This window comes from Rattus norvegicus, chromosome 17 (genome assembly GCF_021556685.1).
Source record: "Rattus norvegicus strain SHRSP/BbbUtx chromosome 17, alternate assembly SHRSP_T2T, whole genome shotgun sequence".
In the NCBI taxonomy this organism is placed as follows: domain Eukaryota; kingdom Metazoa; phylum Chordata; class Mammalia; order Rodentia; family Muridae; genus Rattus; species Rattus norvegicus.
The window spans coordinates 34,815,220-34,838,418 of NC_141550.1; the positions used below are offsets into that span (position 1 = coordinate 34,815,220).

Sequence of the window (23,199 nt, forward strand, 5' to 3'; positions counted from 1 at the left end):
CTCCTCATGGGTACAGGCTGGTCAGGCCATAAGAGAGAGACTTGCTATGATCTCCACAGCTCCTATAAGTGCCCACCTGCAGATTCTTAGGCACTTAGAATTGGTGACCAACCCTTCTTTACCAGAGCTGCCTCTTCTCCTTGGCATCCGTCTACATGAATACACTGAGATGAGGAAAGTATTTTCAGAGAGCACGTGGGAGAATTGGAAAGCTGGTCCTACTGAGTGCTCTTTCTTTCCTCAGTGCTCGGTCTTCTATGTTTATTCATTTATTTATTATTGTTTGTTTATTTCTGGCCCAGTATCTGAAAATCGCTTTGCATATGTTTTTGTCCTTTTTATTTATTTTTGAAGGAAAGATTGATTTCTTCTCATTCCCTCTTTGTCCAGAGCCCAAATCTATTTGCTGTTTTGATTAGTATTTTTATATTAAATATATTTTATATTTATATTTTTATATTTATCTGAAAATGGAGGTGTTGCCCCCTCCCACTCTCTCACAGGTTTCTTTGTCAGAATGTTGAATCTGACAGAAAAAGAAAAGTTTGAAGTATTTTCCTTGTTTTTCTGTTTTTAGGAATTATTTATGTAACCACTTTATCATTCAGTCTGTGAGGATTACACAGAAGAAATGTTTAGCATTTAACTATGGTGATTTAATCTTCAGATTATTTTGTCTTTTTCTGGGAATAGATTTGGTAAATTGTATTTTTCTATGAAATTATGAACTTTATCTGGATTTTCAAAATCATCCACAAAAGGTTGTGTAATGTCTCTTATTTTAGCAAAAATGCATGTTTTGATAGACATCCATTCCTTGCCTTTCTATTTTTTGCATGTTTTTATTTATGCCTTGCTTCCTGATTAACTTAACTTCGTTCAATTTTTTTTAAATGGAGTCATCTTCATTGGCTTTTGTTCTGATTGTGAAAGTAAACACATTATTGAGAAAGGGTTTATAAATTTGGAAAGAGCACAAACAGTAGAATAAAAACCAACCACTGTTTCATTCAGAGATAATCACTATTCCCAGCTTAGTAACTCCTCATATGCTAGTGTACATGCAACTGTGTAGTCGTTGTAACATCACTGAGATCAATCTTTTGAGCACACACTTGTGTTATTGACAAAGACTCTCAAGCTGGACTGCTTAGAATCGGCACTCCTAGGAGCTTTAGATCCCGGTAACTCTAACTAAAGCTGCAGCAGTACCATGCCTCCTGTAGTGTCTGTCTGGGGCAGAGTCCTCCTCCTTTCCTGTCCTTAACTGCTGGGTGCTTCCCCTTCCTGGCCTCAGAGAGATTAACTCTCCATCCCCATCTTCCCTCACCTTTGGGTGGGTTAACTCTCTGTGCAGATCTTCCTTGGCCTTATTTTTCTGTGCTCCTGTACAGATTCCTCAACCTTTAAAAACAACAAACAACAACAACATCAACAAAACGGCCATTGGATTAGGACCTATCTATTCCAGAATGACCTCACCCCGACTAGATTCTGTCCACAATGGCAGTGCTTCCAAATAACGGTCCAGGTAGAGATGGATTTGGGAGAGGCGCTATTCACTCCAGTACAGTATTACATTGCCATTTCTCATTCTATTTCAAGAATTCTGTGTATGTTTGTTTTTGAAATTGAACTTAGGGCAAAACCAGTACTGCTGGTATGTTACCTCAGCACTGGTCTGAGTGAGTACTTATGGTTTACTTAATAACAGATTTCTATCTACAGCTACAAAACACCATCCAAAAAAGCCAATCAGAGCCCACCAAACTTCCAGCTTACATCTTCATTAGTTCTAGAAGACTCCATGTTCTGTCATCCCTTACAATTTTTTGTGTCACATGTTTCAGTGAGTAAAATGAATGCAGTTCTTTTCCAACTCAAAACTAAGAATCATAAAAAGTAAATAGTAGTAATTGAATTGTGTTGGCCTAAAACACTGTGGCCTTGAGTCTTGTTTACGTGTTCAGTAAGCCCTTCCTCACCCTCGTGTTCATGTGCTAGTCCTCCCTGGCTTAAGCTTTCCCATCCTTAGTCATGCCCTCATTTCTGGAGTACATGCTTTTCTATCTGCAACCTCCAATGCTAGTTCTGCAAGGGTCAGTGGCTCTTTTATATTATGGGGATTAATTGTTCATTGTTGTGCCAGCGCTTTGAATTTTCCTTACTCTGATAAAAGAGTATGGGGGCTGAGGGTCAGGAGGGAATTAGAATTACACACTGTGGCATGGTTACACATGGACTTTTCTTTAATTCTTGAAACTTAATGAATGTATTAAGAAATGGAGACAATGGGGTTGGGGATTTAGCTCAGTGGTAGAGCGCTTGCCTAGCAAGCGCAAGGCCCTGGGTTCGATCCCCAGCTCCGAAAAAAAGAAAAAAAAAAAAAGAAATGGAGACAAAAATGTTACTGATAGTTATTGGAATAGTTTGACTTAGAGTTTAAGTTACAGCTTCCTGTTTTTGTTTATAGTTTCACGTTGGAGATACATATAAATATCATCTATAAAGTCTTCTATCTATGAACTTGCTTCTTACATTTAAATAGGAGTCTGCTTAGTTTTTATTCCTTTTGATTTCATTCTCATTCATGTACTATCTATTCATGGTAGATTATAGTTTCAAATTTTTTCTTATTTTTCAGATTAAGAAAAATACATTTTGTATTTTTTGCCACCTTTATATTGTATGGTATTAAATGAATTGAGGATATTTAGACACACACACACAAACACACACACACACACACACACACACACACACACACACACACACACACACAACCACTCACGCACACAGCCACTCGAGAGCGAGCTTGTGCACAATTAAACTGAATAGTTGACACATGCTTGTAATTCAGCACTTAGTCGTAGTTTAAAGTATCAGGAGTAAGAGTTTTAAGGCCAATATGGGACATAGCAAGTTTCAGTGCAGTCTGGGCCTTCCTCAGGAGATCCTGTCTCTACTTAGAGCCGTTAAAGATGTGAGCAGATATTGTTGAGTTCTGAAGTGAGGTGAATGGTTGTTCTACACCCCAAAGAACACACTAACCATTTGCACTGTTTGCACAGCCATGGTGATGTGCACAGCACACAACACAAATTCACTATTTGATCTGAGGATTTTTAAAATTTGATTCAATAAGTAAGTTTGGTTGTTTCTTTTTCTGTTTGATAGGTTCTTCTGTAACTTTGGCTGAACTGATTGTGTATCCATCCTCCTACCTCTGACTCCCATGTCTTGAGATTACACAATGCTCATTGCACAATTGTGTGTGTGCGTGTGTGTGTGTGTGTGTGTGAAGATGTGTGGTTCTGTGCTATACTTCATTAACATGGTTCATGCCTCTCAGTAAGCCTCGTGCTCGCAGTGTGGCCTGTGTTCTGGAGCTGTTCTCCTGATATTGAATCATTTCCCAGTGATTGCTCCCTTCACAGCTTTCAGCATCTCTTGTTTGGCATTGTGGGGCCAAACATTAAAATATCACAATCAAGAATTAGATTGCAGTCTCTTGCCAACATGTCTCAAATTGGCTGTTAGCTTGTTCTCCTGATACATATTCCTGAATTGAATTCTGGAAACTATATAATGGGTGGAATGGCAGGGCCTACCTCGTTCCTGCAGTTTGGGTACTGGGAAATGGGACCTAGTACACTCTCAGATGCTGTTTCAAAGGGTAGCTCAACCTCTTGTAGAAGTCAGTTATTTAAAAGTGTGGACCTGCATCTCTACCACAGAAATCAGAGTTTGGCTAAAGTCATTCCTGACTCTGACTTTGTAAGGCATTCTTTAGAGTGAGAACAGGCTTTAGCAGAACACATATTAAACCTAGGGAAATATTTAAGAATTCCTATAAACTCATCTAAGTCAATTTTTATGAATATGCCTTGTCAAGATGGTGTGTGTGTGTGTGTGTGTGTGTGTGTGAGAGAGAGAGAGAGAGAGAGAGAGAGAGAGAGAGAGAGAGAGAGAGAGAATGAGAGAGGCCCTCCATTTCTCCTGTTTTGGCACTGAGTATTCATATAGTCAGGATTTAGGCTGTATAAGGATTTTTAAAATCTTGTTTTCTCTGTGTGTTCTTAATAGATGGAGCAATTGTATTGTTTTATCTGTGTGTGATAGGATTCCTTGGTTCCTTTACGGTTTAATTACAAGAGTCATTTGATTAAACTAAAGTTCCTCGGCCTTCACTAGCTACTTGCTCTGTCTCGGTATTCACAACAGACACTTTTCTCTATTGCTCCAGAGCTCAGATATGTATTGTCAATTTTTGGCTACATGTCTGCTATTTTATGTCCCCAACCCCATTTTTAAGTGTCAATTTTATCTAAATTATATATTTTAACTTCTATTAATGAACAATTTCAGCGGAGATAAGTGCCTTCTGGGATGTCTTAAAAATTCCTAGTGACTGAAGCAAACGTTTCTCCATCTATACTGCAGATGATAGCTAGTGTGTTTTAAAAACACCTTTGCCATGCTTCCCTGGCACTTTTCTTCCGTGAATAAAACCACTTTCAGTTTGCGAAGATGTGGTGGAGCCTCCCACTGCACTGGCAGGGGGATTCCTGTTTCCGTTCACTTGGAGCTCTGCTTTCTACTCCCTTGATGGTAAACTGGCCCTCACCCTTGCTCCACATCTCCTCACTAGGCCTTTGGTTTTCAAAAAAGCCATGAGATGATCTAAAAAAAACGATTACATACCTCTGTTTTGTATTATATTAAAGTGTTAATTAGTGAACAAGCGAGGCTGCTTTTGTACATGAAAATGAGTACAGAAAGGAAAGCTATTTCTAATGTGTATGGCTTTTTTAATTCTTTAGGTAGATATTTATTATAGAGATATAACCCTACATCTACCGTCAGAAACTTCAGCTAATATTTTTACAGTCATTCAAAAAGATACCACGTCCACTATGCCCTCAGCCAGCAGGGCGAAGGGTGACGGGTGCCAGCGGCCCCTGTCAGTGGCGTCATACATAGAAACTGATGCTGCTCAGTCACTCCTGTTGACCCTGGAGGAAGAGGCTCCTTCCACCTGGACTGCCTTCCATCCATGACTGAAGTCTAGTGTGGCCTGCTGTGGTAGTTGTCGATTCCTGCCAACTGTGTGTTTGTACTGTGTGTCGGTGCTGTGTCGAATCCCAAAGCAAAGGATTGGAGCCTAGCGAAGTGTAGGTGGTGTGGTCCTCTCCCACACAGAACTGCTGAGTGCCTGACACGGAAAGGATGTGGGACTCTGATCACTTGCTCTGTCTCATTAGCACTTCAGCTTTAATTACTGTAACTAATCTAGTTTGACTCAAGCCTTTTTGCCTCAAAGCTTTTGGATTTCTTCAAGTTTCATGGTCTCCCAGTGACCACTTACCTTTTTCTAAGAGAATTTATGGATAGTAGCTTGGTTGTCCTTCCAGTCATCTCTGTGAGGTGAAGGGTTAGTATTATTCCACGTGTGTAAAGCTTTATAAAGCATCAGGCAGATATTCTTAGTCAGGGGCAAATCTGGTGTTAGAATAGTTTAGTTTTAGCTCTCGGCAGGTTTATTAAAGAGCTCCTTCCAGTTCAGTGGGGCCATGACTTACTAGGTCATTGACATTGCGAGTGCCTTCTGTCTTGTTTTGTGAAAGAATTCCGCTATCCCCATTCATTTGAAGTTTTTATTCAGAAATTTTATTCCCTTTTGTTTAAGAGTGCCCTATCCCTTAATTACTCGAAAACTTCATTCAGAAATGTTTATTGAGGCTTTCCTGTATGGGAAGCATTAGAGATTGTGCTGTGAATGAGGCCCTGGTCTTCATGTGGTTTAGATTCTGGAGACAGATTAATGAGCAGACAACTATTACTAAGAACAAGGACATTGGAAGTGTGCAGACGATCAACTGAGCTGTCTGAGTAGCTATGGAACAAGGGCGTGAACCATTTTGGACTGAGAAGTTTTAAGAATAGTCTTGGAGGGAGTCTTTCTTGGGAGACATAAAGGAAGCATGGTGGTGGTCATAACACTAGTGGTCGTTAATGGTGGTGGTATCTGGAATCTAGAGTCCTAAGTCAAAATGAAGTCTTGGTAAGCTGCTTGATACGGAATAGTAAGGAGGCCATGGTGTAGAAGTGATGAGCAGCAGGGGTAGGAAACCAATTGGGAATCATTGAGACTCCAGGTTTTAGTCACCGTATACTGGGACTCAACATGGCGGAGGCACAGTTCTGCTGTGTGGAGCAGTTAATAGATTCAAAATGGGAGAAGCAAGAGTAACTGACTCTGTAGTAGTGCAGGTGAGATGGGCTGGACGTGTTGTCCTAGTGTAGGCCCTGTTTTACAGGAGCGCCACTGGAGTATCTTCCCCTCTTTGGTCCAGGCCTAACTCCCTTACGCTGCTTGATGCCTCCTCCTCCCTCTTTGCTGACACTCAGAGGCCTGTTTCTTTCTTTTCTGCACAGCCTTGCCATGGCACCAGTGTTCTCCCTTATTAATCGTGGATTATTCACAGACATTGCTCCCCAAGGGCAGGGTCTTTTCTGTCTCCCCCTTCAGAATATTGAGCAGAGCCAGGTACAATGTGTGCATGCACACAAGTGGCTTAAGGCTGTGGAGAAGTATTGGACAGAAAAGGTATTCTGAAGACAAAACAGACAGGGCTTTCTTTTGTATGTTTTTCTCATCTACTTTCTAGATGTTGTTAAGTTGGAGGTAATAAACTTGGTTTAGTGCCTCGTATAAGGCACAACCTCTGGTAAGACATGGATGTAATTATATCCTGGTGAGGCCCCTTTTACTCTTTTATGGGTAAGGAAATTAGTGGAGTGAAATACCGATCAGAGGTCAGCAAACTGTAGCCCATGGGCAGACCCAGTCCTCCTTCTTTTTCCACAGGTTTTGCATGCCTCTTGGCTGTGCTCTCACAGTTTTGAATTGTCTTGGCTGCATCTGCTTTTCAAAAGAATGCGGTACTTGTATAGAGTCTCTAGACCTGAAAATACGATATTCTGGTACTTTATAGTAAAGTATACTAGATTTCATTCAGAGCATTACTCTGAAATTATACTGTATTACATTTTATAGTATAAATCTGGTCTGTGACAAGTTGTTCCAATGAAGTTAGGATAGCGAAAACTTGAACAATAAGAATATATCTGTTCATGGGTTAATACAGACTTTTCCCCACTGGTTATTTATTTTCTTCCAAAAGCAGAATTGGAAGGGAAGTTGTACACATGATCAGTTGAAATGTCACTGGGCACTAATGGCTCACATTCCGTCCCACTCTCAGTAATCATAACAGGCCACACGGTAAGTCTAACCCTGAGGATGTTTCCCCGATATCGGCTCCAGAATCAGCAACATCAGGCTGCATGGCAAACAGTACCATTTTCTCTGACCCAGCATGTTTAAACGCTTTATAGTCGTCTAGTAATTTAAGCACACTCTTCTCAGCCAGTCAACAATTTAGTCTTTTCTGTAGCCCGACTGTCTGAATAACTCCTGCCACCACACCTACATCCGCCCCTTCTCTTCTTTGCTCCTCCTCCTTAAACTGTACACACTAATGGTTAGCTGTTATTCCAGAAGAACGTCTTTCCTCATCCTCTGCATCCCTGTGTCCACTTGTGAAAACCCACATTCTTACTCCAGGCCTGTGACAGTCCCACCTCCTTCCAGGATGTGGCTCTGCTTCTAATTATGCTGTATCCAACCTGCTCTGACTGTCTTGCCGGCCCAGTCCCACTCTCCTGTGTAAGTCACCTGTGCACTTGTCAGATTCCTTTCTTCTGACCCCACTAACACATGGCATAGTCTTTTTGGAAAGTGAATGCTCAGTGATTCTAGAATTGAATGAATTACTACAGTACGTATTTAGAAGGCTTGCGTTGCATTCTGAACTTTTCTTGTGTACCAGACAGAACGCCAAGGAAAAACTGCCAATCACAACTTGAAACATTGCACACTCATGTATTTTGTGGTTGGTCATGATGGCTTTCCACACTGTAAACATTGAGACTGTGAGTCGAAGCTCAGGTAAAGTGGATGTGGGCTGACCTTCCAAAGGCATGGCCTTCCTCCTACTCCTTGTCTTTCTGCAAGCATACTGTGCTTTGTCTAGGCCAAGATGAGGCTTAGAGTCTGGGAAGCTTCTTGGACCTTTGCTGAAGGAGCACATTTTCCTGACAATCTAGTGTTCTGTGCATTGCTCTTCCTACACCGTGACTGCTTGCTCCTTCAAAACTGGCAAAGGAGTGTTTCCTTGGTGGGCGGAAGTTACGGAATCATGTGAAGGACTTTTTAACCACTTTGAAACACTGTAGTGGTCTGAAGTGGTTGTCTGATCCTGCCCACACTGTAGAGAAAGGTTTACACGTGGCAGACATTCTAGGCAGGGAATTGGAGGCCATTGCACTCTCATGGCAGTTGGATACACATAGACTGGCTAGAAGCAAAGCCATGGCACAGTGAGTTCTATCGCATAAACACTCAGTGAGGTGTCTGTGTGTGGTCAGAACAAAGTAAGGTATTTAACTCTTCTACCTGCAACTTGTGGCTAATTGCTAAATATGGGCGGAGACACACACACACACACACACGCACACACACAAACACACACACACACACACACACACACACACACACACACACACACACACACACACACTTCTGCTGGCTCCACATACCCCTGTACTACTCTTTTCTTCCGATGAGGCTGGACATAACATTTTCTCCGTTTTGAGCTCTTGCTGATGTTTGGGACCATTGTTGAGTTTCTATTATTAATGCTTTCTCTTATACATAGCTCTCCTTCTGAGTCTTCCATGGTTTCTTTCTTATGGAATCTTTACTCTTCAAACTTTATAATTTAGTCACTTTTTCCCCCTCACACATAGATTAAATGTTCAATTAATCCATATGGAATTAGTGATTTCAATGGGCAGAATGGATCTGCATACGATGAGAACAGGTTTCTAAACTGAGCCCCGCTGAGACTTGGGCTCTTACTAAGGGGTGTAATTGAGTAAGGCTGAATTTATAATGGTTGCTGGTTGGTGTATGATAGTTATTGGCCTAAGAAGATGCATGGAGAGTAGAGGGAATATTCAAGATGCTTTTGTAGGGTTTTGCTTCTCTCTCTCTCTCTCTCTCTCTCTCTCTCTCTCTCTCTCTCTCTCTCTCTCTCTCCCTCCTTCCCTCCCTCCCTCCCTCCCTCTCTCCCTCTCATGGCACTGTGTATCCTTGTGTTATTCTAACTAATGTCCTGAACATATGAAACGTGTCTGTGTTCCTCTGATAGTTCTGGGCCTGGGTGTATATCACTCAGGCTGTATTTACTTTAAAACTGGTGCTGTGACTGTAGAGATGGCTCAGTGGTTTGGAGCACTTGTTGCTTTTACAGAGGACCTAGGGTCAATTCTCAGCATCCACATGATCGTTTATAACCATCTTAATTCCAGTTCTAGGGGACTAACACCCTCTTCTGACCTCCACTGGTATGCACATAGTTAACATACATATATTCAGGCAAAACATCCATGCATGTAAAATAAGATAAAACCGAAACCAATTACAAATGTTGCTGATGACAGTAGTACAGTCGATCACAAATGGCTGCAGTTCGTTGCTATTAGTACTAGCTGGTTAGCATTGTGACTCAATGAACCACTTTAAACACTCCTCGGGAAGGCTCCGTCACAGGCCTCAGCCCCGTGTGTGTGTGTGTGTGTGTGTGTGTGTGTGTGTGTGTGTGTGTGTGTGTGTGGTGGGAAGGTGAATTCTTTATAGTACATTTGGGGAACAAAGGCCTCTTTGTCCTTCCTAACAGCTGCGACCTGAATTGGGTCTGAAAGTGTTCTTGCTCAGGGTCATGGTTTCACAACCTTTCACACAGAATCATTGTTTGCATGGATGTATCAGTGGAAGTCTGTCTGAAGCCTTTCTCCTTCGTGAGGGAAGCAGGCTCAGTCTCTTCTCCGTACCTGTGCACCCAGCCTACAGAGCTAAGGGCAGGGAGGGTTGACTGCGCTGACCTCTTGTTAACAGGGACCCAGGCCTCAGCACTGAAGCCATCTTAGCAGTTTGTTCTTCCCTTGGAGTCCATCTTACTGCAAGTCTGACTGACAGGCCTTTCGTTTCCTCTCCTAGTTGACTATGAAAGTTGCTGTTTTCAGGTGTTTTGAAATGTTGTGGGAGTTATAAATGGCACCGTGTATGTCAGAGGTCAGCTTGGAGTCATGGCTCGTCATGTGGCTCCCCACCCTTTTATTTTTAACCAGCGCACGAGTGTCTGCCTTTCACGTGGTCTTTCTTCTTGTGGGCTGCTGCCAGCCCAGTGTCTTGTTTTGAGGAGATAAATGTCTGGTGGATTTTGTTTTGCTGCGAGATGCATGAGTCACGCTTAGCATGAACTCCGTGCTGCCTCCAGGCTCTAATTATTTTGGGTTGTCTACCTGCACCCCAACGCTGTGCAGCCCGTGTGCTGACAGTTCTCTTCACCTGCCAGTTTGTGAGAGTTCCCCGCTCCTTTATGTCCTCCAAAGAGAACGTTTATTTCTTTCTGTGCCACATACCAGTCCCATTGCCTTTATTTTTATATTCATATACTGATTATGAAATTAGAAAGAAAATGAAATTTTCTGTTTCATTGAAAGCTGGCCCTAACCTCACAATTCTTCCTCAGTCTGCTCTCCCATGCTTGCCTTTTTGCAAAAGACTTTGCAAGTCGTCCTTTATAATCTTCGTTAAATATTTTCCCAATGGTTATGAACATTACCAAAAGTTTAGGCTTCCCTTGTGTGTTTAACCCTCCAAGACACACAGACTTTTAAGTTTACAGTTTAAAATAAAAGTAAAATATTACTGGGATCAGCAAGACAACTGAAATATTTTCTATTATGTTCCCATTAAAGATCTTGTTAAGCATTATCAAACTTATCTTTACTTCCAATATGTTATGACATGTAGCGTGTGTAATGGTTGCCACTGTGTGTAGTGGAGCCAGACTGTCTGGTTCACCTACTTAGCCAGCTGTGTAATGTTTGCCATATTTGTCAGATTATTTATGTTTCTATGTCTGCTTCATCTTTGGAGAGAATGCCAGTGGCAGGCACTTCACGGGGGTACTTTTCAGAGTTTGCATAGTGTGTCTAAAGAGCCGGGAGCAGCGCGTGCTGTAGGTGCTCTGTGTATCATTCTCTGTCCGCCATTGGGGACACATTTCTACATCTGTTTATATTTATGTGGTGTGTGTGTGTGTGTGTGTGTGTGTGTGTGTGTGTGTGTGTACACATACATGTGCACCAGTATTCATGGAGTCCAGAAGAGAGCATTAGATTCCCTGAGTCTGGAATTATAGAATTATAGGTGATTATGAGCTGCTAACATTGATTCTGGGAGCCGAGTTCAGGTCCTGTGCAATTGGTGAGCTGTGGCCCCAGTCCTTACATGTGAACACACACACACACACACACACACACACACACACACACACACACGCGTGCGCGCGCGCATCTATATACATATATTATATATACATATATATAACTTATAAATATATATTTAAATAAAACATTTTTATGAGATTTCAAATAAATGATAGGATTTCCATTTCAAAAATTCCATATTCCATGTAGAGCTCAGCTTTGTGTAACACCAAAGAAGTGAGAAATTAGGGTGGAGCAGTCCTTATCAAGGCCTTTTATGGCATATAAGTATATGAAACACTAAAAGCGTGTCACAGGGTTACATGGAAGATTCAGTAATACAGCTCTGCTGACTGGTGCTACTCAGTCGGCTGGTAGAATTCTGGCCGAGCTTACCCGGGGCCTGGGTTCTACTCACCTGTGAGGCAGCATACGTGTGTAATCCCAGCCCTGAGAAGGTGGAGACGGGAGATAGGGGCTCAGCGTCCCGGGGGCGGGAAGAGTAATGGAGACTGTCCAGAGCTCCGAGACCTAAGTCTTCATTTCATTGTGTGGCGTAGTGCGGACCTTTCTGTGATGGCCAGTCTTCCTTGGTCAACTAGACGAGATCCGGAATCTCAGAGAGACAGTTCTAAGTTCAACAGAGGGAAAGACCCACTGCGAATTTGGAGGCACCATCAATGGGCTGGGGTTGTGGGCTGATATAAAGGAGAGAGGGTACAGCCAGAACTCCCTCTCTGCCTCCTGACTGCATGTAATGTGACCATGCACTTCATCCTCCTGTCCTCACAGCTACAACTTCTCTGTTCACATGCTTCCGTATTATGATGGGTTGTGCCCTCAAACCATGACTCCTTTTCTTTACTTTTTAGAAAAAGTTGTAAATTTAAAAAAAAAAAATGTCGGCCTGAGCTATGAGATCCTGTCTCAAAAAAACAAAACAAAAGTTTCTGCCTGCCTCTTTCTCAGCACTGTGGCATTCTGCAAGCATTTCTAAGTCTCCGCTTGCAGACATAGACTAGGTGTGTTGGGCGTACCTTGTCACATCCCACCAGAGGTTAATTGGAGTCACCCCAGCTGTTCCCTTGACTGCTGATATACTTACATGCCATTGTTTTTGTTGTCTTTTATTGGGAACATTTCCTTGAACATTTTCTTTGAGTATCAAAAGACGTTTTGTCTGTGGTTGGAAAATATGTCTCTGACCTGCCAACCAAACTTGAAATTGCATAAGAAAATGGGTGTTGATGCTGAGAAATGGTGTGTAGGCAACAGCATTCTTGTTCTGTACAGAACAGTGATGAAACACCAGCAGTACATGTGGAGTCGCTCTTGCTTTGTACAGAACAGTGATGAAACACCAGCAGTACATGTGGAGTCGCTCTTGCTTTGTGTTTGTTTGGAAAGAGCTTTGGGAAGAAAAGACCATTTCTGCTGTCTAATACGTTTCCTTATATTTTGGGATGGGATTTGTTTGGCAGTCATTATAGGTACAACATAGAACTAATTCTGTACAAAGCTCCTTAGGTCCTGTTTCTTTGTGTTTGTGTTGAAATTTAACAGCCATGTATGCCTCGTAGGAAACAGATCTGTGAACTCCTGAAGTAGTCTATAGAGTTTCTCTATTTTCAGCTATTATCATCAAGTGTTCGTGTGTCTGTGTCCCACACTGTGTGTGTGTGTGTGTGTGTGTGTGTGTGTGTGTGTGTTGCTCAGAGGTCAGTCATACATAAGATTTTTTGGCAGAGGTCTCTGAGTGGCCTGGGACTTCAATTGGCAAGTGTTTTTTTTTTTTTTTTTTTTTAATTTATCAATCAGCTAAGCTGTTTTCCCATCTCTTACTTAGTCTATGTGTTTTACACCACACCTGGGGACTCATACTCATAACTCCAGTACTCAGGAGGTAAGGGAGAAGGATTGGTGAGTTTAAGTCTGATCTGGACTACATTAGCAAGGGACTGTTCTGGTTTAGAGAGGATGACCTTTACACACACACACACACACACACACACACACACACACACACACAAACAGAGAGAGAGAGAGAGAGAGAGAGAGAGAGAGGATACACACTCAGATGATACACACACACTCAGATGATACACATACACACAGATGACACACACACAGAGATAGGATACACACACACAGATGAGATGATATACATACAGAGATGATACACACACAGATCACACACACACACACACACACACACACCTTAAACTTGAGCATTTTACTTCTCTTGGTTATGCAGTTTGGGAGCACTTACCTCAGTCTTCCTGTTTATTGGGAGGCCCTCCCCACCATTTGACTCCAGAGTCTATTTGCCCAACCTTTGATTGTGTTCATTAAACAGCAGCCTCCCTGCTCCACCCTGTCTTCAGTCCTCGCAGCTCTCCCACTGTCTGCGTCTGCATCTGGCTGCACTGCTTACCTTTCGGCTGGAGTCCCATCTTCTTGTCCCTTTGTGATGTGCTTTTCTCACTTAGTGTTGTACCTTTATGCTTCTCCCCAGGAAGTGCATGGGGCAGATTCCACTTTTCAAGGACAGATGCTATTCTATTCTATGTACCTACCAGATTTACTTTGTATATTCTAATTCTGATCGATATTTGTGTTCCTTTGGAAGTTTTGCTATGAGAGCAATATTTACTGTAAACATTGTTGAACAAATCTGTATGGAAGTGTGTGTGCAGTTCTTTTATTTCTGTGGTGTTTCTGGATCATATCATATTTCCTCTCTGTCTCTTTATGGGACTGTCTAGTTGTTTTCCATAGCCACTCTGTTACTTCCCATCTCTACAACTTGTAGAATCGTGTGTCCTCTTTTCTTCAGAGTCAGTCAACAGATATCCTCAAAACAAAACAAAAATCCTCCATTCTCATATATTGTCAACAAAAGATTTATCTTAATTCCTTGGTATGCAAAGTTTCTCCATAATACTACAGATGTTCATTATTTTAGGTCTATCTGCCTCTTTTCTCTTAACACCACAGTGTTTGTGTGGACGCAGAGTAAGGTTTCAGCTCTCAGCTTTGGTCAGAGAGTTTAACCTCAGCAGCACGTAGAAATCTTGTGTGTAGAGATCTGGGGAGATGTTTTTAAGGTCTCCCAAAGAATAAAATAGGGAAAACAACTATAAGTCTCACCAGATGCTTAACCCCACTGCTCTGCTCTGAAGTGTGACAGTGCTCTGGCACAGGCACCTTGATTTCTCAGAGTGAGGCCAGAATCTGTAGGCCTCCAGTACTGCAGTGCATCAGCAAGTCCTTTGGTCAGTTATTTTCATTAAAAATTTGTTGAGATGTATTGATTTTATTTTATGCATGTGAGTGTTTTGCCCGTATGTATGTCTGTGCACGCTTTGTGTGCATGGTCCCCTCTGAGTTCAGTAAAGTGCACCTGATGGAACTTGAGTAGGGATGACTGCGAACTGCCATGTGGATGTGGGCAGCCAGAACTACATCTTTGCAAGACCAGAAGGTGCTCTAAATTATGGAGCTCTCTCTGCCACTTCTGATGGATTCTTTTCAGTGTGGATGGTCTTCCCACTTACAACAACAACAACAACAACAACAACAACGACAACAACAACAATAAGTTGATAGTGGACTAGAGGGATGACTGAGAAGGTATGAGCACGGGATGCTCTTCTAGAGGACCACAGTGAGTTCCCCAGCATCGTGTTGGGTGGCTCACAGCCATGTGTAACTCTAGCTCTAGGGGATGTTAATGTTTCTTCCGGCCTCCATGAACACCATAGTGATGTACATTCACCACAGATAGATAAGGAGATAGATAAAATAGATGGAATATATTTTTCCCTAAAAATGCCACTTGATAATAGTGGTATGTCTCCCTTTTCATTTCTCCAAATAAATAAAAATGAGTCAATGACAAGGGAAAACATGGCATCCGTTGGTGTTTGGCTCTGACGCATTTCCGCTGTTTTCTGAAGGTGGTAACTACAGGAATGAGGCGCTGTGGAGAATTCACTCTTCATGTTCTGCTTACAAAGACAGTGCATTTATATGGCGTGATTCACGAAGATTTTGTTTAAGCAAATGAATTGTAAAAACATTTGAGACCAGTTTTTAGAATATGATACAAACAAACATTTAAAATAAAACAAGTCAAGGAAAAGGAATTCTCTTTCCCCAGAACATGGGCAGTGCCCATGCTTCCACCCTGCTCTCCCCTTTCTACCCTTCCACAATCCTTCTGGAGGTTCTGATGGGACCTGCCCATATGGTAATGCTATCTTTAGCCAGGAAGAAAGCTGTATTCCCAATCTGTGTTTTCTTCTTGGGTTCTATTAGCAAAATTGTGTCGCATTTATTTTTTAACTGTAAAATTAGACAATGACCTTGATGAGTATTTTGCTTGTTTTTTTTTTTTTTTTTTTTTTTTGGTTTGATTTTGTCACAAATTCAGAAATGTAAGCAGTTTTCTATACACTCCCTTCTACGAGGCCTTTGTAGTATTCCTGCTCTGTAATCTTTTTTGTCTTGATGCATGGACTGTATCAAATGTTCACAAACTTGTTACAAATCCCTAGAAGAAAAATGTTCTATTTTGGGGTTGGGGATTTAGCTCAGTGGTAGAGCGTTTGCCTAGCAAGCGCAAGGCCCTGGGTTCGGTCCCCAGCTCAAAAAAAAAAAAAGAAAAAAGTTCTATTTCAAGCATAAAGCGGTATCTCTCTAGGATGTTCAGTGTATTCATATATCATGGTAGATGGACTTGCTTCTTGCTTCTCTTTTACCTTGCTGTTTAATAAACACCTCCAGAAAACTGTTTCTGGTGCTGTGGGCACAAGACCTCTTCTTAAAAGAAAGCCGTGAGACATAGAAAACACGGGCAATCGACCTGGAATTATTGCCTCCCCACGTGTATAATGTTCATTCCATACTCTATCGGCTGAGACTAGTCACTAACCAGGACAGCACACAATTGAACAATGCTGCTTTCTTGCCATATTTTTGTATGTTTTAAATTTTGAGGATTTTTCTTGACTTATAAAGAAAACTGGGGATATAATAAAGAATGACATAAGCAAATAGGTTCCCGAGACTTAGATGGCTCTTTGCTGGTCTCCAGAGAACTAAGAAATGGGAGTAAAATATGAGTTTTGTGAAATTGAATGTAAATGCTTATATTTTGGCATTCTTTTTATTTTGGTTTTTATATTTCTTTTTTAATAGTAACAGTGGGTCTGTGTTCCCACTGATGACTGTAGCGCTCACCCAGAATAAGTTCTCTTCAACAGAGACCATTACAGAGAACCACATCATTTAAAACTCAGAGCTGTGGAGCTTGGTTTGTGATAAGACTCCTGTGCCTTTAAGGTCCAGTAATCATCGCAGAAGCAGGAGGGGAAAGATTGCAAGAGCCAGGAGGAACAGGGAGTTTCTGGTGAGATTGTGTCTCTGAGGAATGTCAGAAGCCAGACCTATGTCTCACCAACCCAACTACATAAACAAGAGCCGGAACGGACAACAGCAGCGAACCTGCTGATGAGCTTGGGGAAGCCCCCGAGGCTTGAAACCTACACAGGAAAGTGCAGGCGATCAGGAAAAGCTGAGAGAGGCAGGATTAGTCTTCTCTAGGGAAGAATATACAAGTTGGCTTTCCAGTGCCAGTGGTCAGCCCTGAAAACATAGGTACAAAGAACGTTATATAGACCGAGCAGACTAATTATGCCTTTAAGTGTGTGTGTGTGTGTGTGTGTGTGTGTGTGTGTGTGTGTGTGTGTACAATTAATGAAAAGGAGGCCACTGATTTGAAAAGAACAATGAAGAGTGTATGGGAGCAGTTAGAGGGAAGATAGGGAAGGGGGAATAGAAAGTAACTTTAAAACTAATAGTGTGAGTACAAGGTAGTTTAACTTCAGAGGAAGTTCTTATTGCTAGGCCTGATGTCTTTCTCTTTCCCTGTGTGTGTTTTACTGAGGACCTCCCTGTATAGCACGCCTCTTAACTCTACTAAGCTAAGGTCTGATAACTTGCCTAGTCCATTTTGAGATCTCTAGTGGCACCAAGTATTTGTTGGTATTTTAGTGGAATACAAGCACTGTGTTAAAGGTTGAGTCACACAATAAAAATTTCTGCATGCTTATGAAGGCAGCTGGAAGATTTTTATTTGTAGGTGATATATGTACACCTGTGCATATGGAAGGGCCAGGGTATTGTGCCTTACTTTATGTGTCTCAGATTCCTTTGAGCTAGTGTCTAGAGTTGAACCTGGAGCTAGGTCAGTGAACCGCAAACTTCAGCAGTCTTCCTGCCTCCATCTAGCCACACTCTGTAGTTTATAGTTGCATGGGTGGCTGTGTCTAGCTTTTTACAGGAGTGTTGAGGATTTGATCTTAAATCCCCACTGCCTTATAGCAAGAGCACTTACTCAGCAAGGCACCTCACCAGGCACAACTGTAAGGCTTTTAAAGGCTCAGGCAATCAGTCTGTATTCTCACACAGAGTTAGTTTTTGTGTTATTAAGGCAATGCAGAATTTAATTTATGATGTTGAAATTTCGGATAAGATGGATTGGGTCTCTGGCTGGGTTATAATAGCACAAGATTAAGATGCTTAAGCTTCTGGGTGTGGTCTCCAGTATCATATAAAGAAAAGAAGAAGGAAGACATTGAGCCTGACTTGGCTCTGTGTACCTTTGGGCACAATTTATAGTCCTTTGAGCTTTAGTTTCCTTTATGGACGATCCAGGTACACTTGTATCTTTATTATGTAAGACACCTAACTTTGTATCAAGGAAGCATGCAGCCATTTTCTTTTGTTATTATTAGCTGCCCTTCCTACCAGAATAATTTTAAAGGTCTTGAGTTTTATGGGACCAATGGGTGCTGGCCATAGAGTAATCCTCTCAGGTAAAAGGAATGGAGATGAAATCCGTGGGAGTGAAATCCCATTGATGCAGCCCTTTGAAATAAGGAATGAAGTGCGTAGGCATGGAATAGGGTGGATGGAGGTGCAATCTGTATAATGTAATCTTTAACACAGGAGCTGGAAGCCCAGAAAGGGCATAATGGAAGATGATACTGAGTTACCATGGAAACTCTGGTGTTTGGAGGGAATTGGTACTCAGTGATGAAGCGGCGAGAATCCTGGTCTCAGGAAGCCAAAGACTTCATCGTTCTGGAGCCTCACTTCTGCTGTCTCTGGTGCTCCATTTTCCTTTGCGTAGGGTTTCAGCCTTGGCAGCATATGTCTTTATTGCCTGAAGAGTTCATCAGTCTGCTGATGGCCTGTCCTGTATTTGGTAGTTCAAACACTTGGTCCTTTTCTTTTGGAAAAGTCCTGTAAAAGGTTGATGAGGAGGCCTAGTAGGCGCTACTTAACAGCCAGGTCTGCCTTACACCGTTATCCGGTGGAAGTTGTTGATTGGATTCTCATTTTTCCTTTGCATGGTGATACCTTGGTGCAGAAGAACACGGGCAGGTCCATCATAGCTTTTCCAAGACTTAGCTCCAAAGAGCTTATTGTTTTGTCACACTTGAAACTTCGAAACATTTTTTACACAGTAGTAACTGATTTTAAGGAAAGTAAGGACTAAAGTGTAGGAAGGGCCACACTGCACGGTTTCAGTCATTTCTACTTCCCTGGTAATGCTTGATTCTCAAGTGGGTTCGCATATTCAAACGCATTCTCAACCTACAATCGAGGAGAAACAGGAGCCTCAGTCACGTGAGGCTTCTCACTCTGCTCCTCTCCATCCAAAACAAATGACACGAGTTACGTTTTAGAGCAGAACTTACAGTATCTAAGGTTTGTGAAGAGACTGTGTGAAGAGGGTTTCTTCTTATTCCCTTCATGTGGTTCAGCTCTTGCATCAGTGCATTCTCCTGTGTCCATGGGAACTCCCGATTTTGATCCACCTTGTTATTTCTTTCGTTTGCTCTATGTAGTTTGTAAGTGCTGCCCCACGTGTGCTCTCGCAGACTTTGGGCCATGCTGCTGAGTTCAGCCTAATCTCGCTTTGCTCCTGAGCTGGTTAGTGTTTCTTGGCCAGTGGCCAGCTCACAAGATGTGCAGGTGTGTTGAGCTTTCTCTGCTGTCGCCACAGCCAGGGTAGGTGGAGGGTTTCCTGCGTCCTCGCAGTTCAGCAGCCACCTCGGTTTGGCTTTGGCTTTCAGTGGTGAGCCTTCAAAGATCTTTTGTTTTCTGACTGTTGAAGAAACAGGCTCAGTCTTACTCTTGGACAGTTCCTTAATTGCTTATGGACAATTGAAACTGTCTGTTATGAATTCCCTTCTTTTAAAGTGTTGAAGCAATTGGTCAACACAGCTCCTGGTGACTGCAAAAACAAAACAAAACAAAACAAAACAAAACAAAACCAACAACAAAAAACCCACCATTGTTTTGAAATATCAAAAAGCTCATTCTTTAGTGCTCTGGCACTGCGATTTTCCTCTGTATTCTAACAGACCCTCCTATTTAGAAGTTAGACATAAGACTTACTGCTTGAGTTGGTCCTGTTGTGACATGTTTACAGAAGTATGCACTTTAGATTCAGAAAGGTGCACTTTAGAATTGTTGAGTTTAAGGTTGCTAACAATAGCAAGGGTCTTTTTTTTTTTTTTTTGACAGATAAGAATTAATCTATCTTATTCAGTGGAAATTTAGAATTCAAAATCTCTCATCCAGAATGTGTGGAAGAGTGGTTGAGTGAAGAATATTTTGAATTCCTAATGTAGTATTTATATTTCCTGGGTTTTTATTAGGAATGTTTTAGAATATCACTCATTTTAGTACATTTTCGCAGGCAGTTTTTCATGGAGTGGCTGCACTTCTGTTATTGAATAAGACAGTAGGGAACTGTTGCTTGGTTTCCACACCTGCTTTGTAAACTAAGCTGTCTTCAATACATGTGCTCCACAGAGTTGGACATACAGTGCACATGCTCCATAGAGTTGACATACAGTACACATGCTCCATAGAGTTGGACACACAGTACACATGCTCCACAGAGTTGGACATACGGTACACATGCTCCATAGAGTTGGACACACAGTTCACATGCTCCACAGAGTTAGACATACGGTACACATGCTCCATAGAGTTGGACACACAGTTCACATGCTCCACAGAGTTGGACATACAGTACACATGCTCCACAGAGTTGGACACACAGTACACATGCTCCACAGAGTTGGACATACAGTACACATGGTCCACAGAGTTGGACATACGGTACACATGCTCCACAGAGTCGGACACACAGTGCACATGCTCCACAGAGTTGGACACTGAGTACACATGGTCCACAGAATTGGACATACAGCACATGTGCTCTTCAGAGTTGGGCAGACTTGTCACATGACAGTGCACAAATACTGAGTGACTGCTATGTAAACTTGACCAATTGTCAAGCTTTTCTACATGGTTTAGCTTTATCAGTTCTCCTGTGTTTTGTTTAGAACACTTCTTCCACCTTCCTTCTGCCCATTTTTCTTCCCACACCCTTTCCTTTGGTGTGGTGTCTTTTAAGAAGCAAGCCCAGTCAGAAGTGATAGTGGCTTCTCCCAACATTGTCCCTGGACTTGTCATTTCCCTCCGTCTGGATGAGGCAAAGGTGAGAGCAGGGTCCCTGAGTATCATTAGAGCCTGACATGGCATCTTGCCTGGAAGAGTGCTGACTTCAGGGAGTGCCAGTTAGAGGGGAATCCCAGGTCCATGAGAACACTTTGAGGAAGAGTCAGACAGCACACTGGCCTCCCAGTGTTCCCAGCACAGTACTGGGAATTGAGTTCCAGAATTTGAAACAGAACAAGTCATTATGTGGTGACATAGCAAGAAGATGAGACACAGAACAGATGACTGACAGTGGGCATGCAGACACAGGCAGAGGCCAGTGTGGACAGGAAACCTGGCTCCAGGCTCTCAGACTGAGGGAGAGATGCACAGTTTAAACAAATGGCCTTAGTCAGGAGACTAAGTGTTGTCAAATATATGTTGCTTTATCTCAGCTCCTAAGGGGTGAGCACCTTCTGTCTTCATTTGTATGCATGTATCCTAATGGTTCCTACTGTTTTGGGTGTTTGCTCTTGTGTTGTTTTTTTCATACAGGAAATGCTGGAAACCTAACCCAGAGCCTTACTTCTACTAAACACAGACTTTAGCAATCCACTTCGAGGATGCTTTATTCACATTTATTTCAGGGGTTTGTTCAACCTGTAGTTGAAATCTGGTGGACATTTTTGTAATACGCTCTGCTCCCTCCCCACTCCCACTTCCACCACACAAATGAGGCCAAAGGAGAGCTTGTGGACCATATTTAACAAGTTGTTTTCCTTAGTGAGGAGGGAACAGAGGGCTACAGTACAGAAGGAAACAGCATAGCTAGGCATCATTCTTCTAGACATGCAGAAGGTCTTCAGTTTTTTAAATGAAATATAAATTACTTGGGAGGACAGTGTTGGCAGTTAATGATCAATGGTCAGCTAAATAGTAAAATACATTTCAAAATGTACATGTTACTGTTCCCTAGAAAACCATAAGACTATTAGACATTGTTAGTTTGACTACCAAGGCCAGTAATTCATATATATCTCACAGCTATATACCAGTAAAACCATGTTGGTAAGGTTCACTTGTCAAGTTCTGCTGTTACAATGTGAAAATTTAGAGCATTTGTATAACAGTGGTCCTTTGAGAGCCTCGTTCCATATAGTGGATACTGAACCGCACGGATAGACAACTTCAGTTTCCGCCAGTGTTCTTAAACTTCGTCTTTTTGTATACCAAAATTGTTTCTTTTATTTTGTAATACACTTATTACATTGTGCTTTTAAACTAAAGGAATCAATATTCTAGTTTAGAAACAGTAAGTTTGAACCATGGATGAAGACTGTTGGGACACGAGTCAGATTTTGCATTTCTCACAGCTTGTGTTGTTGCCATCCTGTTAGTTTTTCTAGCTCATGGAAGTCACAGGAGCATCTTAATATTTTCCTCGTGGAATAAAAATAGTCTGAAATTTTCTAAAAGTTTCTAATTTTATGAGACTGCAGTTGTCTATTCATTTATTTTAAATCCTTAGCTAAAGATTCAATGAATATGCTTTAATATTCCCAATAAAAAGCTACATATGAGCAACACTAAGACTTTTCTAGTTATTTGATGGCCAAAGAAATTTTTGGTGGTTTATGAGAATTTTTTTTTAACAACTGCTGTTTTGAATTTCATTTGATTAATCATGGAGTTTATAAACTTGGGTCCTGAAAAAAATGTGTTTAATCACAAAGCAGTTACAAACTTTGCTCCTTGCAGAGTTGTGTGTTTTAGGATAATCTGTGGCTTTCTATGATCATTCTCTCATAGTTAAAAGTCACAAGGATTACCAACTCTGTTCTTCATAGACGGTAGATATGAATCATTTAGATAATTATTTTTGTATCTCTTATAAATTAAGCAAATGTTACTAAAATGTCTGTTACTGCACTGTTTGTTCTGCTGCCAGTTTATGTATGCCATGTCTTTAAGTTTTCGAGCCTTATTTATTGTTCCCATTTGAACAGGTGTCTCAATGCTTGTACCTACTGCAAAACTAAACATGCCAGAGGAAACCTGGCCAGCTATCCCATTGATGAACTTGTAGAGAGAGCCAAGCAGTCCTTTCAAGGTAAGAGTTTCTATGATTATGTATGAAGTCCGTGTTCTTAATAAGTCATATCCATCTCCTAAGTAATACTTCCCATTAAATGTTCCAGATTCTTTAGCTGTCGGAAGTGTGTGTGTGTGTGTGTGTGTGTGTGTGTGTGTGTGTGTGTGTGTGTCTGCCTG

General features: G+C 41.7%; 1 protein-coding gene across 5 annotated transcripts in view; it reads left to right on the plus strand.

The window, feature by feature from the left end:
* Positions 1 to 23,199, plus strand: part of Cdkal1 (CDKAL1 threonylcarbamoyladenosine tRNA methylthiotransferase) — a 553,071-nt gene that overhangs the window by 220,036 nt on the left and 309,836 nt on the right. For all 5 annotated transcript variants that reach the window (XM_087591039.1, XM_087591037.1, XM_087591038.1 and 2 more), the window contains 1 exon segment: positions 22,935 to 23,038. In XM_087591039.1, the coding sequence (XP_087447165.1) occupies positions 22,935 to 23,038 (104 nt within the window).